We start from the raw sequence: 16421 nt of genomic DNA on the forward strand, positions 1-16421 counted from the left end.
ATTCCCTTATGAGTGTACGTCTATAATGAATTGAATGTGGAACCCAGTCCAACCAGTTGCTGTTTAACAGACTAGTCATTGACGACTGAGTTAAGGTAAGGTTCAACCAGGTATACCATTTTGAAATTCAGTTTATTATTTGCGTTACAGAAAACTGAAAGATGACTATAAAGAGTAAACTAAGCCTCCATGATTCTACAGAAGGGAAAAAAAGATGCAGAAAAGGAATACTGCAGTGTCTTGGAATGCAATGTGAGCACATGGGTCCATGTCCATTTTCAAATGTCATTCCTTCATCTCTGATTCCACTCCTGTATCTCGGTACTGTTCCGTCTCATTGGCAGAGTCTCTTGGTCTTCCTCTAGAAGCGATCCAGCAGTTTTATTGTGGTTGATTGCAGTGTTACCTTCTATGGTATCTATACTAATGGCATTGTCTTCCGACGGGTGTCGTCACTCCTGCGCGATGCTTGTCCCTCAACTGACTGAGTACCGGAAGATCTGAGGTAAGACAATGTACGGATGGTATATCCCCATCCAGTTTCTTTGGATCATATTGATTGCTGTGCAAATTTCAGAATTGGCTGAGTTGAGAAATCAGCTGATGTTCTGGTAATGTGTTGTGTGTCTGTCAAATTCCTGTCCGGTGGGTTTTAAATGTGTTGCTGTGAATTGTGTTGACAACCTGTAGGCAAGTACCAGAGATGACTGCGTATAAAGCTTCAGTATTCCGAGCTTCACAAATCATCCACGGAGAACAACAGCTTGGAATCACTGTACAGCTCCTACAAACCAGAGCATCTTCGGCCTGTTATTACCCTAGTTTTAATCACTGTGGTACAACATCATAAATTCCTCAATGTCAACATACAAAGGAGTTTCTTATGAGGTACCTATAGTGGTCCATCCTATCACTGTTTTAGGGTCCTCGCCACACTGCCATAGCTCAACTATTATTAGCTATTATCACTGACCCCTCTGTCATCCTTGACTTCATGTTATTTCATTACATTTTACAGAGACACGTGAGATGTTTTAAAGATTTGTCGTTGAATCTCGGTGATAACTATTCAAATTCCATTAGAACTAAATTCTAAAAAAGTGCTGCGTACCTCCTGTTATGAATATGCCCTTAAAGTCTGGGTGAAGAGTTCATTCTGGTTTGACAGAGTGTAAACTTTATGATTTAAAAGCATGTAGTTGGGGTGTGACCCATTTTTATTGATGGTTTTAAAAACAGTGCGAGGTAACCATGTCAAAGACCATACCTGATAACATGGGAGAGAGAGGGCGCATTCAGAAACAACACTGGCCCTTGTTATAGCCCTAAACTAACATTGTCAAATACAGAGGTAAGGAAACGTTCCAGTTTACAAAACGACAAGTATCACATCTAAATTTAGATGGATGATTCAGTGGATGCAGTCTGCCCTAGTGTCATATTGCAAAGGGGATCCGCAATGGGTTTCCTGATAATGGTTTAGGTTAGAATTTGACAGGGTAAGTTGATCTGTGTCTTGGGGGCAGGGGGGACGGGGGATGGTTAGATCTTGCTGTTCTCCAGGTGCGTGTCGATGTGTTTGATGAGGGCGTCGTCGGGGTAACCCGTGGGGAAGGTCAGCTGACACAGCGGGCAGCTCCGGGCGTCGTTCTCCTCCGTCTCCATCCACAACTGCAGGCAGCCAATCACAAAACGGCGTAAACGCTCAACTCGGAAGGTAAACACTGTAAATTTACTCATTGTAATGACTAAAAGAACCCGTTTTCTATTTGCATGTCACGTAAGGAAGCTCTGATTACTGCTATTGGGATACACTACTGAGCTCTGAACTCGAGCAGCAACAACTCACATTGATGGAGGGCCAGGACTGGGCGTGGTCTGCATTCAGGTACCCTGGCAGGTGGCAGGCGAGGGTAGCCGGGTCCTTTAGGGCCAAGAAGGAAGGGCAGGGAGGGGGTTCCCGTGAGCTTACCCCCATGGCCCCCAGTGTCCTGGGAGGACTGGAGACCGGGGATGTGCACCTCCACTCCTCATCGTCAGACGACTGGGGCGGGGTGACCTGTGGGGTGGGGGCCGGGGGATCCTCCAGATGACAGAAGTGGCGGCCCTGGATGGATAATACATGTTATATTAATGTTTTAAAATTTTATTCCCTAATAAAACTGTCATTAAAACAGGCGGTGGTGGTGCGGTTAAAACCTTATTTTATACATTTATCTTAAAATAAATACACTACTGTTCAAAAGTTCAGGGTCACTTAGACATTTCCTTGTTTTTGAAAGAAAAGCAAAAAAAAATTGTCCATTAAAATAACATCAAATTGATCAGAAACACAGTGTAGACGTAAATGGCTATTGTAGCTGGAAACGGCAGATTTGTAATGGAATATCTACATCGGTCAATTATCAGCAATCCTCACTCCTGTGTTCCTATGGCACATTGTTAGCTAATCCAAGTTTATCATTTTAAAAGGCTAATTGATCATTAGAAAACCCTTTTGCAATTATGTTAGCAAAGCTGAAAACTGTTCTGATTTAAAGAAGCAATAAAACTGGCCTTTAGACTAGTTGAGTATCTGGAGCGTCAGCATTTGTGGATTTGATTACAGGTTCAAAATGGCCAGAAACAAAGACATTTTCTTCTAAAACTTGTCAGTCTATTCTTGTTCTGAGAAATGAAGGCTATTCCAAAGAAATTGTCAAGAAACTGAAGATCTCGTACAACGCTGTGTACTACTCCCTTCACAGAACAGCGCAAACTGGATCTAACCAGAATAGAAAGAGGAGTGGGAAGCCCCGGAGGACAACTGAGCAGGAGGACAAGTACATTAGAGTGTCTAGTTTGAGAAACAGACGCCTCACAAATCCTCAACTGGCAGCTTCATTAAATAGTACCCGCAAAACACCAGCCTCAATGTCAACAGTGCAGAGGCGACTCTGGGATGCTAGCCTTCTAGGCAGAGTTGCAAAGAAAAAGCCATATCTCACACTGGACAACAAAAAGAAAAGATTAAGATGGGCAAAAGAACAGACACTGGACAGAGGAACTCTGCCTAGAAGGCTAGCATTCCGGAATCGCCTCTTCACTGTTGATGTTGAGACTGGCGTTTTGTGGGTACTATAAGGACACTAGTTTCTGAAACTAGACACTCTAATGTACTTGTCCTCTTGCTCAGTTGTGCACCATGGGACTCCCACTCTTTATATTCTGGTTAGAGCCAGTTTGCGCTGTTCTGTGAAGGGAGTTGTACACAGCGTTGTACAATATCTTCAGTTTCTTGACAATTTCTTTGGAATAGCCTTCATTTCTCAGAACAAGAATAGACTGACGAGTTTCAGAAGAAAGTTCTTTGTTTCTGGCCATTATGAGCTTGTAATCAAACAAATGCTGATGCTCCAGATACTCAACTAGTCTAAAGAAGGCCAGTTTTATTGCTTCTTTAATCAGAACAAGTTTTCAGCTGTGCTAACATAATTGCCAAAGGGTTTTCTAATGATCAATTTGCTAATCCAAGTTTATCATTTTAAGAGACTAACACAACGTGACATTGGAACACAGGAGTGATGGTTGCTGATAATGGGCTTCTGTACGCCTACATAGGTATTCCATAAAAAATCAGCTGTTTCCAGCTACAATAGTCATTTACAACATTGACTCTGTATTTTTGATATATTTGATATTTTAATGGACAAAAAATGTGCTTTTCTTTCAAAAACAAGGACATTTCTAAGTGACCCCAAACCTTTGAATGGTAGTGTATATACAAATGTGGTGTGTACCTCTGCAGCTAGAGGGAAGCCAAGCTCCAGGGCATGGTGGTGGGGACTACTGCTCAGGCTGCTGCCACCACCTCCTCCCCCTCCACCACCACCTACAGCTCCACGGGCCGAGGCCGGCCGGGGAAGCCCCACCAGGGAAACCCTGGGCGGGCGGGAATAAGCCCCAGACTCCCCCATGTTCTTGGGCTTGGGCAGGGTGGAGACTGGGTCACGGAGCAGCCTGGGCGGGAGCCTCTGGTGGGCAGATGAGTCGGCCACCTCTGAGTAGCTGCGGCGCCCCTGGAAGCGGGCACGCAGCCGTTGGCTGGTTGGCCGGCAGGAGTAGGAGGCTGGGCCGGTGGGTGAGTAAGCGAGGCCAGTTGGGGAGTAGGATGCGGGGCCAGAAGGGGGTGAGGAAGGTGAGAGGGGAGGAGAGGGAGAGGGGAGAGGGTGGAGGCGGTCTGGGGAGGGGCGTTGGGTGGCAGGGGAGCGACGCTGGGGGGCTGGGGAGTGTCTCAGGACTGGAGGAGAGAGAATGGGATGGTTATTATAGTCCATTGCTACCTCTGTAGCCCAACTGATAGAGTATGGCGCTTGCAACGCCAGGATAGTGGGTTCAATTCCCGGGACCACCAGTACATAAAACGTATGCACACATGACTAAGTCACTTTGGGTAAACGCATCATTACATTAGTGTCCTTATTGGCACCCTCATCGGGCATTTTCGCTATTATACTCCATTCAACATCAATATGGAGAACAATTGTTCTGTTTTCTACTGACCCATCTGCTCATGGGATGCCTTCCTGAGGATCTCAGTCTGTTTGACAGCCAGACCTCTCACACGCACCAGCTCCTCTGTCAGCTCAGTGTAGGCCAACGCCAGGTTCACCCTGCAAAGGAGGGACAATAGTTGATCACCTTCCGATGTTAGGACTGTGTCCAAAATGGCACCCTATTCCATAAATAGGCCACCCCACCCTATGGGGCCCTGGTCAAAAGTAGTGCACTAAGTAGGGAATAGTGTTCCGTTTTGGGTCATCGACTTGGTTATTCTGCTGACAATAGCTACATGGCAGGAGTATTAGATGGGGCAGCTGTCGCTCACTGTTCATCTCCTGCCTTCTTTATCCATTCCACGTCACAGTGCTCACAGGGTGTGGTCACCTCCTGCTGGACAGAGACAGACGTGTGTGTCAGTGGAGGCTGCAGAGGGGAGGACGGTTCATAATAATGGGCTGAAACGGAGCGAATGGAATGGCATCAAATACATTGAAACCATGTGTTTGATGTATTTGATTCCATTCCACTGACTCCGTTCCAGCCATTACCATGAACCCGTCCTCCCCAATTAAGGTCCCACCAACCTCCTGTGTGTCACTATCTGACCTGTCTCTGTACATCCTGCTGCAGCTGTCTGATCTCTGCCTGCAGCCTCTGTAGCTCCTCCTTCATCTCCTTCTCTCTCTGACAGGCCCCCTGGGCCTGCTGCCGCGCCCCTTCTAGCTCCGCCTCCAACCGCTGCAGCTTCAGGTCGGACACGGCGTCCAGACTACGAGAGCTCTGCAGGGTCGGACCCCGCCCGTTCCGCTCTGTAGCACACATCCAGGTACAGTGAGAAACATATACACACACACACACACACACACACACACACACACACACACACACACACACACACACGTCCGCACTCACTCAAACATACACACACACACACTCACCGCGAGGCACGTCCAGACTGGTGTGTAGCTGTAGGTAATTAATGTTCTTGCTGTGCAGCTGAGCATTGAGTTTCTGCAGAGACCCCTCCCTCTGCCTCAGAGCTGACTCCAGACCACAGATACGCTCCATGTGCTGCTCTGCTAGTGTCGTCTGATGGAGAGCACACACACGTGAATGCACAGTTGATACACACACACACGCACACACGGATGTAGGGTGTATATATACACACACACGGATGTAGGGTGTGTATATACACACACACGGATGTAGGGTGTATGCAGGTAGCGGTACAATCTCTCTCACACACACACCTCTGAGGCACATTGCTGATAGAAAACTGATGGTCAAAATAGTGTTTGCTTTAATTTGTATGTAACGGATTCTATTTCATTACAATGCCTTAGCCCATAATACTGTCCCCTCCCTCATCACTCTACCAGTACAACTCATGGTGTCCAGATGGGGGCACTGTTTCCTACTGTTTCTCACCATTTTGTCCAGGTCTCTCTGAACGTTACTCTTCTCCATGTGGATCTTCTCATAGGCCTGAATCACATCCTCCAGCCTCTCCTCTCGCTCTTTACTCTTCTGGAGCTGAGGGAAAGGTGTACATTTACAAAGGGAAAAGTGTAGGAGAAAGAAAAATGTGTTCGATGTGCAGTTCCTCCTACCCTTCCCCCTCATTTCTCCTCTCCTCCCTCTTTTCCTACCTCCCCCTCTATTCTCTCTTACCACCCTCCCTCCTCTCATCTCCTCCCTCTCCCCTCTCTTCTTCTCTCCTCTCTCATCTCCCTCTTCACACTCCTCTCTCTTCTGTCTCCTCCCTCTCCCCTCTCTTCTTATCTCCCTCTTCACACTCCTCTCTCTCTCCTGTCTCCTTCCTCTCCCCTCCTCTCTCTTCCTCCATGTCTTACCTCCTGTGTGAGGGAGTTGACTCTCTGTTGCAGGTTGGTGGTCTCTGACTGCAGTAGACTGGTCTCCTTGGGTTCACAGGAGCAACACTGTAGGGTCCTCTCCTCCTCAAACTCACTGATCATAGGGAACTGAGGGAGGGGAGAGGTACAAGAGAAGGACAGTGGGGGAAAATGAGATGAGTAGGTGAGAAAGAAAGGAGATCAAAGGAAGACTGAGAATAGTACAAGGAGTGTCACAGCCCAAAACATAGGAGATGGAAAAAGCAAAAGTAGATGGGGAAAAAAAGTACACCAGTGCAAGTCGAGGCCAGTTTATTATTAGAGGTTAGAAAATAACCTTCCTCTACCATAACCTTTTCCACTGAGTTTCAACTGAATAATGGTCTCATTCAGGTATGCCTAATGGTTTCAGTACTTTGAAAATCAATCCTTCCTTCCACCTCTCCTGGAAGTAACCACTGATCTAAAAAGCACAGGTTCCATAGAATAGCTTTTACCAATTCAGTCATGTAAAATCAGTGATAGCTTTTAAAGGGATATTTTGACAATGAAGCTCCATCTACTTCGCCAGTGTTGGATGCACTCGTGGATAGCATTTTTATGTATCTGCATGCAGTTTGAAGGAAGTTGCCATCTAGCATTATCACACTTATTAACTAGCATTAGCGCAATGACTGGAAGTCTATGGGAATAACTAGCCTTTGTGCTAGGCTAGTTATTATTTTCTTTGAGAAACTACCTCCAACTTCTTTCATACTGGACTCTGGATACCATTTTGATGTGTCTGAGTTAATCGGACTCTGGGGAAGTAGATAAAGGGCCAAAATCCAGAACTATCCCTTTAAGGGGGGACGCCTTTTTGACCAGGCCCCATAGGGTCATTGGACTTCTCTTTAAAGTTGAGCAGTATAAATGGAATAGGGTGCAATTTGGGACGTAGCCTCTGTGATGAACGGATCAGTCAACCTACCTTGACCTCATAGTTCTTCAGCTTCCTCTTGATGCTGCTGTTCTCTCGCTCCAGGCTGGCCAATCGCGTCTTGATGTCATGGTAGGCGGCGGCCAGGGCGAAGTGGGAGGGGTACATGTCGTCTTGGATGGGTGAGGCCGACCAGTTGACCCCCGACCCCAAGCCGCAGCCGTCATCCCTCAGCCCCTCGCCCCCGCCCAGGAGGCCCAGCTCGCCCCCGAAGAGAGACTCCATCCCTTAGGCAGGTCAGTGGCTACCTGAGGGGGGACACAGGAAGGAGGGTACGTCATTAGAGCCAGTCATTCTGTAATACTGATGTTATGAACTGCAATACCCACAGTCAAAGCAGAACAGTCTGTCTGTTTCCTAAATGGGTGTCATTGGAAACTATTTTGGATTTTTTTTATCAGAAAATGCTCTCTTCTTTCCCATTTATGTGGGACTGAGATATTTAGGTGGATCTACACAAACACAACAGATTGCGTTGACACATTTCAAGTCTCAAAGTATCTTATAAAACTGGGATTTTGGAGTGAAGAACAATCACTTCAACAACGTCAAACAACACTGTAACTAATGTTGGTTGACTTGTAAACAGACCACAGGGCCCTCTAGCATAGAAGGCTAGGATAACAGGAAGGATATCACTTCATAGCAGCATGGAGGCAACAGGGCAGCTGCGCCACCCATAAGGCCTCTTCCAGTTCAGTGAACACACACTACTGTCCCCAGGCCTTCCGAGGGAACAGAAGGCCCTGGTCGTTCCGGCGCTAGCCTCTCTCTGCCAGCCGCTCGCCTTCTCGCAGCAGGTGGCGCTAACGAGGCTCAAATGGCAGAGCGACGGGCCCTGGCGCAGCTCTGGTGTGAGTGAGAGCCACGGTCGACGGGCATATAGAGGGGTCTTGCGCCAACCCTGCCCAGCAGAGTCTGTCCGCAGTCTAGGCTACACATTGCCCGCTCCATCTGCCACCGTTTAAATCTGATTGGCTGTTGCCATGAACGTTATACCATCCCACATCCTGAAACATAAAAACCACCCTTTGTTTCTTCTAGTGCTCCCCCTCCCCACTCAGTTGGGAAATCTGGAATACTCAACTAAAGAGATATATAGATGCGTCATTGGGCGCTGTAGCCTAGATCTAGGCCAAGCCAACTGTCACACGTACAGACAGCCATGGCTTGTGTATGTGGAAGGTTTCCCAGTCCAGAACACATTTAGGTGGTCAACGCTGCAGCGCTAATATATTCAATATCAAAGTATCCATACCACTCCATATAGAAAATGTATGTATATTCCCCTGAACTATTTTCCCCTTCCCCTCTCCAGAAACAAATACAAAAAATATACATTATGCATACATATACATAAAATCATGCTGAAATCCCCTGGCCTGCAAAGGCTGCAGGGCTGAATCATAGTCTGTTAAGCTCAGCTTGGCTCATATATTTACAATTACAGGAGACCCGAGAGAGTGGTGTTCTTTTGATGTTGTTTGTTCTGCCAGCTGCATCTCTCATTTCTGATTCAACATCATTCAACATCTCCATAGCAGAGGCATGAATAGATATGGAAACAGCCCAATGAAAGAAAGGCACTCCAGTCTAGACTTCACACAGGTACCATAGTGAACCATGTGTTTCAAAGTGCCCTAAAGTCACTTTCTGATTACCCACATGGTCAACATCCCTCCTATAACATCAATATACCCCCCCCAAAAAAGAGACCACTATAAACCAATCTGGGATCTTATTTTTTACAAAGTCTTACCCAGCACAATTGCCCCTTCTGGGATGAATAATAATAAACGTTGTATTGGATTGGATTGAAACCATGTTAACAGACATAAACCAGTTGTTTCCCCACCGAACCACCCTTGTCCCTGGAGCTCGGGAACTGCAGCTGCCACAATGCTCCAGGTGGGTGGTGCGGTTGCATCCTGTAATGCCCACGAGATTCACCCGTTGGAGACAAGCCACTTTTCCAGTTAAAGGAGCAATCTGCAGTTTGCAACATGAATTTTTTAACGTAGAACTCAACGATATACACTCAGTGTACAAAACATTAGGAACACTGGCTCTTACCATGACAGACTGACCAGGTGAATCCAGGTGGGATCCCTTATTGATGTCACTTTTAAACCCACTTCGATCAGTGTAGATGAAGGGGAGGAGATGGGTTAAAGAAGGATTTATAAGCCTTGAGACCATTGAGACATGGATTGTGTATGTGTGCCATTCAGAGGGTGAATGGGCAAGACAAAAAATTGAAGTGCCTTTGAACGGGGTATGGTAGTAGGTGCCAGGCACACCGGTTTGAGTGTGTAAAGAACAGCAACGCTGCTGGGTTTTTCACACTCAACAGTTTCCCGTGTGTATCAATAATGGTTTACCACCGAAAGGACATCCAGCCAACTTGACATAACTGTCATTGGAGTCCACATGGGCCAGCATCCCTGTTGAACAATTTCGACACCTTGTAGAGTCCATGCCCCAATGAATTGAAGCTGTTATGAGGGCAAAAGGGGGTGCAACTCAAAATTAGAAAGGTGTTCCTAATGTTCTGTACACTCAGCGTAGACCCCTTGATTCTTGAAGAATAGAACTAATAAAGGCCTCATGAGCTTAGTTCAACTGTCGTACCCCATTAGAACAGTAATTATACGTTTATTTCACTCCAATGTTTTTAAACAATGTAAATGTAAACAAACACTATAGCCCCAAAACATGGTTAAAACTTTACATTTGATATATTGGATGTTCAGTTTTGAGTAGTTAAGTTTCACCAGACCCATCTTTCAGCCTTTTACCAAAACAGAGGCGGGGTTCCCGCTTTCTTGTTTCAATGGCGGATTGGCCCCTATAGCACAAGGTATATGCAACCAAGCAGCAAATGCTCCCTGCCAACCTGCCGCTGTTTGAGTCTCTATCACGTATTCATCGCCCGAGGGAGGAAACAGCTGGATGGGTGCAAGACTGATGACAACTGGATTAATGAGTTGGTTAGATCTACTGTTCACCAGATCTACTGTACACCAGATCTACTGTTCACCAGATCTACTGTACACCAGATCTACTGTTCACCAGATCTACTGTACACCAGATCTACTGTTCACCAGATCTACTGTTCACCAGATCTACTGTACACCAGATCTACTGTTCACCAGATCTACTGTACACCAGATCTACTGTACACCAGATCTACTGTACACCAGATCATTCCAATAAAGTCTGTTATAAATGGGGTTTTGTTAGTTCAAGGTTTTTGATCTGAGGCAGGAGTAAAGAGTCGTTTATAATACAGAATATCAAAACACTTGACAGTGTGCAAGTTGCAAAGTTTTAAGTCGGGGATATCCAAACTTTTCTGTGGACCCATCCCTCATGTACGTGCTTACATGTGGTTTGTGCCTCTATGCATGTGAATCCATTGGAATATGCACCTCTGCCAATTTCCCTCTTTTCCAAGTCTCCTTTGGTTGCAAGTGGTTTGCATTTCTACCTAGACTGTAGCCTAGCCTGGAGACAGTTATACTTCTGCCGAGAAGGGTCGAGCATCTTTCCTTTACTAACACCTACACACACACCCACACATGCATCAACTAACTGACACACACACAGTACACACGCACGCACACACATGCATTTACTAACACCTACACACAAACCCACACATGCATCAACTCCCTGACTCACACTGCACACACACACATCCTCTCTCTATTCAGAAAGCAGAGGACAAAGTAGCAACAGTGAAACACGAGCTGCTAGCGAGCCCATTCACCCCAGGGCCAATCAGAACAAGCCCATATGTCAATGTCACATGGCTAATTCATATTTTAATATTCCGGATATCAGCCAGAATGGATGCCCCGAGCTAACACTAGCTTAGCTCAATGTACTGTAGAGATTCAATATGCTTCTACGCTTTGGTTCAGTTTTAGTTTAGAACAATGCTTCTGTATACTAGCTACGGCAATGGTTTAGCGTCATAGTACGCTTCAGCACTGCATTTGTTTGTTATATTTAATTAAGTAGCCTTGCACGAGTGAGCTGGAATGGCTCATAGGAGCAGGAGCCTATTTCCAGTTTCTGTAGCGTGATGCAGCTTGATGTACACCCACCGGACAGGATGCTAGACTATGGCAGGACCTTACCCTCAATCTCCTTAATGCTGAGTGCCAAGCAGACGCAGAGATCGGCTCCATTTTTTTTTACCTTCTTTCAATCTCAGGGTGGACACTCTGACCACAATGCCAGTGAGTTGTTCTTCAGGCAGGCCTACATGTAATCCCTCAGATGAACGTTGAACTCTGCTCTAGTGAATTGGTTATATCCTTACTGCTTATAATCTTGTACTCCGGTCAAATACTTGTGAGATGGATGGCTGCATCTATCATAATGGCCACTGCAGAATGACACCAAAGGTTGACACTTAAAAGGTATAGGACTGACACTGGATACTTTAAAGCTAGAATCCTTAATTTAAACGATTGGTAAAAAGCCGATGGATGGGCCTGAAGAAATGTAACCACTCTCAAATTCATACACAGAGCTAAGGATGCAAGTTTTGAGGATATAGAGTGTTTGTTTACATTTACATTGTTTATAAACATTGTTGTAAAACAAGCTTATATTTTGGGTTCTGATGGGGTACGACAGTTGAACTAAGCTCATGCGACAAGTTATATTCTTCAAGAATCAATGGGTATATAAAATTAATTTATAAGTAAAAGACAAAAATGGATGCATCAACTAGCTTTAAAGACAATTTCCGATTGAGCTAACATCTGCAGCATTTACCATCAATGCAGTCTCCGCGAACGCAGAAACATTGCCTTTCAATTTCTATCGCGCTGTTGCGCACGTTTTCAGCACTACGGATTGAATCGAGCCCTTAGAATGTGCATGGTCCTTGCAAAGACAAACAAATGGAAGGAAAACAATGTCTTAAGGAATGTATTGCCTTATTTGAATGTAATTTGAGGGAGGGAGCGATGAGAGGACAAACCCAGGGAAAGAGATGGAGCAAAAAAAAGGAAAGGGGGGGAGAGCGAGGAAGAGGATGGCGGGAGAGAGGGTGTCCTTGAGGATTGGCACCATCCTATATGTGAGGGGAGAACTGAGGCCAGTACTCGGGGGAGGGGTCAACAGCTTGAATAGATGTTGCCTATGCACTTTGCGCGGGGGAGATGTGAGGGAGCGAGAGGGAGAGAGAGGCGCACACACACTGACGTACCGAAAGCCACCAATGGGAAAGGGAAAACCATTTTACTTGAGTTCTAATCTTTCCCATCAACTTTCATATTACACCAAGCCCCAATTGAATGCTGTGCTCCAAACAAAAGAAACCCAATACAATCATACAGCCAAAAGCCCAACAAATAATGTAGCATTAGGGCATTGCTGCACATGGCTAGCTGTTGATAACAGGGTGTAATTGGTGGTGGGTGAGGCGTCTCACCTCCACATAACATAGGATTGTAATTCCAAATGGCACCATTTTCACTATACTGCACTATTTTTGACCAGAGCCCTAGTCAAAAGTAGTGCACTAAGAAGGGAATAGGGTGCTATTTGGAACGCACGACCTTAACCTCTCTTACAGTAGACCTGGTGGAACATGTTACATAATAGACTACATCATCATCATCATCATCATTATCACTGTCAACGGCCCACGAGCATGCTTCATCATGCCTCAAGTGCTGTACAGGCCTATCTGTACTCTCTTCTCCAGTAATAGATTTGACTTACACACTGAAAAGCAATGGGTGACAATGCCTCTAGAAAGCTATAGGTTTGAAAGATCAATGAGGGAATGTTCAATATCGCTATGCGCACATGCTTAAATCATCATTGCGGCATTGTTGCTGCTGGAATGAAAGGGCTTAGTGGTCTGAGAACATAAGGTTCCAAATAGCCTACTTGATTTCAGGAGGGACATTAATTGATGTTAGACCTTAAGCAAGACACCAGACACTTAACCTTGAACGTTTCCATAAACAGCTGTATCAAAATAAATAATTGAAATCCATCGAATAAAAATCAAGACATGACTTTTAGGCAAACCTGATTTCTTAGTAAAATGGACTTAAGACGAGTAGCACAACCTTTACTAGTAACATAACTTAAACTGAGTAAAACTCTCATTTAAACACGTCACTCTCCAAAGTTCCACCAGATACAGTTGTTACCGGCTATGCCCCGAAGCCGAATGTCAAAACTATGGAGATGCTATTTGCTGCGGGTTCGGTTAGCTGTTCCTCTCGCTAACAGCCTCTGACTGGTTCGCTGGGTGGTTAATGGCCAGTCAATTACTCACGGTGGCCGGTGAGCCGCGCTTTAGCACCATGCACAGAAGGATCGATTCCTCTGATTTAATGGATTCTGTCTGTTTGTTTCCACAAATGCACGTCCAGCTGTATTTCTTCATGGCACATATACGATGGTCATGGTCTGTCATAGCAGGGACATTTCAACGTATAAACAGAAAAACTTAGGTCTTTGAAAGACCTACGCATGGTGTTTACATAATTGAACAAAAATGTCAAGCACCATGTTTGATCAAGGACATTTTCATTTGAATACACTTCCGTTGACCTACCTGTGTATAATGAATTTAGTGCCTGTTATCATATAGTGGTGGTTCATAGACATAGTTACCAAGGTAACTTCGTTTTTAGCACGTAGGCTACGTTTGTATTTCTAAAAGAAAATGATAAGTGAGACAACCATTTTGGTCTGAAGCGTTGTCAACATGAGCATTCAGCACCACTAGCCAGTGAACAGCGCAAGTTTGTCTACGCTGCTAAACCAGTCCGGAACTGTCCAGTGTACGATAGTGATGATCTCTCAAAGCCACATGCACCAACATTAGGACAATAAAATAGTTATGTCAAGACAGTTACCAAAACACAACAATCAAACACGTGCATGAATATCTCCTGTAAGCAACAACCACGTCGTATGCTACGTTGTTTCATGTGATTACTTACAATAGAGCTCCTATATCGTTTCTCTTCTTGCGGCAAGACACTAGTGCTCGTTGCCATTCTCACGTTGTAGTGCAATCAGTAGCTAACCTAGTCTACAACATGGCTGTATACAGCGACGCAGCTCTCTCCATCTCTCCCAACGAAAAAAAAAATGAGTTCGCGCTTTTCCCCTTCCTCCTCATATCGAGCTCTTTTTATATGTACAAAAAAACCGTTGCCGTGAGCGTTACTTAACACCTGTTTAATAAAAAAATACTCTACAAAGGCACAACAATAAACACTGTCAAACAAATACCACGATATACTTACGCTTCCTCGTGAGATACTGTGCAAAATTCATAGCGAGAAAGGGGTTTACATTCGTTCATTTGCGGTTTACATCGACAATGGTTGGATTGTGGACGCTTGTGACGCCCCCCCCCCCCCCCCCCCCCCAACCCCTCTTTACACTCCCATTCTGTGATGAGACCGTTTTTACCAATAGAAGACGGTGAAATAGGTTGGAGCAGGGTTCAGAAAAGACCAAGGAGTAGCACATCAGAAGATCACTGACATGTGAGAGTTTATGGCCAAGAATATAACAAGATGATAGGAAAAATAAGCATCACATCCCCATATCATATAGGTTAGATTGTGTTCAGTTGTCACATTCTTTGCCTCATGATCTCTTTGTGTCCCTGGTTGCATAACTGCCTGCATCAGAAGAAAGATATATATATATATATATATATATATATATATTCTGACACAAAGTGCTGACGTTCGAAGCTTGATTAGATTGTTGTATTAATAGATTGATGATTCATTTTCTCAATTATGGAAATGTTTTATTTATTTATGCTGTCCCCATTGAGTGATGGAGATTGCTTATTTATATGACAAAAAATGATCTCTGATCCAGATATGCACAGGTCTTGAAATGAAAGGGGTTCTAGATCATCTTTGTGTGTAAACTGTGTGAAAAATAGATATGGGATTTTGTCGAAAATGTATTGCCTGCCCTTAATGTACCTGCTCACACGGCATGAACCAATTGGAACTTCTAACAGAATGTAATCATTGCAGATGGTGGTTTTTGTTGACTGCACAGTGTCACCATGATCTGTCGTTATGTTTGGAGGGAAAAGGGGGAGGCTTGCATGCCGAAGAACACCATCCCAAGCTTGGGGGCGCTTTGCTGCAGGAGGGACTGGTGCACTTCACAAAATAGATGGCATCATGAGGAGGGAAAATGATGTGGATATATTGAAGCAACATCTTAAGACACCAGTCAGGAAGTTAAAGCTTGTTCTTCCAAATGGACAATGACCCTAAGCATACTTCCAAAGTTGTGGCAAAATGGCTTAAGGACAACAAAGTCAAGGTTTTGGAGTGGCTATCACAAAGCCCTGACCTCAATCCTATAGAAAATGTGTGGGCAGAACTGAAAAAGTGTGTGCGAGCAAGGACGCCTACAAACCTGACTCAGTTACACCAGCTCTGTTAGGAGAAATGGACCAAAATTCACGCACCTTATTATGGGAAGCTTGTGGAAGGCTACCCGAAACGTTTGACCCAAGATAAACAATTTAAAGGCAATGCTACCAAATACTAATTGAGTGTATGTAAACTTCTGACCCACTCGGAATGTGATGAAAGAAATAAAAACTGAAAGAAATAATTCTCTCTACTATTATTCTGCCATTTCACATTGTTAAAATAAAGTGGTGATCCTAACTGACCAAAGACAGGGAATTCTTAATATGATTAAATGTCAGGAATTGGAAAAAATTGAGTTTAAATGTATTTGGCTAAGGTGTATGTAAACTTCTCACTTCAACTGTGTGTGTGTGTGTGTGTGTGTGTGTGTGTGTGTGTGTGTGTGTGTGTGTGTGTGTGTGTGTATGTATGTATATATAGGAACAGCACGTCAGAAATCAGCTCAGTGTAATTGAAGATTCCATAGACTAACCACTTCTGGGAAAATTGTAAAACACTTATATATATGTATGTATGTATGTATGTATGTATGTATGTATGTATGTATGTATGTATGTATGTATGTATGTATGTATGTAT

At 44.6% G+C, this 16421-nt stretch overlaps 1 protein-coding gene across 2 annotated transcripts; it reads right to left on the reverse strand.

Moving 5' to 3' along the window:
• Positions 1-113: 113 nt before the first annotated feature.
• Positions 114-14769, reverse strand: LOC106607478 (TANK-binding kinase 1-binding protein 1). 2 transcript variants are annotated; one of them, XM_014204462.3, is made up of 11 exons: positions 14673-14769; positions 7369-7625; positions 6399-6527; positions 5974-6078; positions 5481-5631; positions 5149-5351; positions 4868-4929; positions 4543-4652; positions 3780-4279; positions 1850-2107; positions 114-1671 (listed from the first exon to the last, which is right to left on the reverse strand). In XM_014204462.3, exons 2-11 carry the CDS (start codon positions 7600-7602, stop codon positions 1543-1545), a joined length of 1881 nt encoding a protein of 626 aa, XP_014059937.3. In that variant the 5' UTR covers positions 7603-7625; positions 14673-14769; the 3' UTR covers positions 114-1542. The 2 variants fall into 2 exon arrangements, with proteins under 2 accessions (XP_014059937.3, XP_014059938.3); XM_014204463.3 differs by having other exon boundaries at positions 14364-14769.
• Positions 14770-16421: the final 1652 nt, after the last annotated feature.

The sequence above is a fragment of the Salmo salar genome, chromosome 06, assembly GCF_965601325.2.
Source record: "Salmo salar chromosome 06, fSalSal1, whole genome shotgun sequence".
Lineage (NCBI taxonomy): Eukaryota > Metazoa > Chordata > Actinopteri > Salmoniformes > Salmonidae > Salmo > Salmo salar.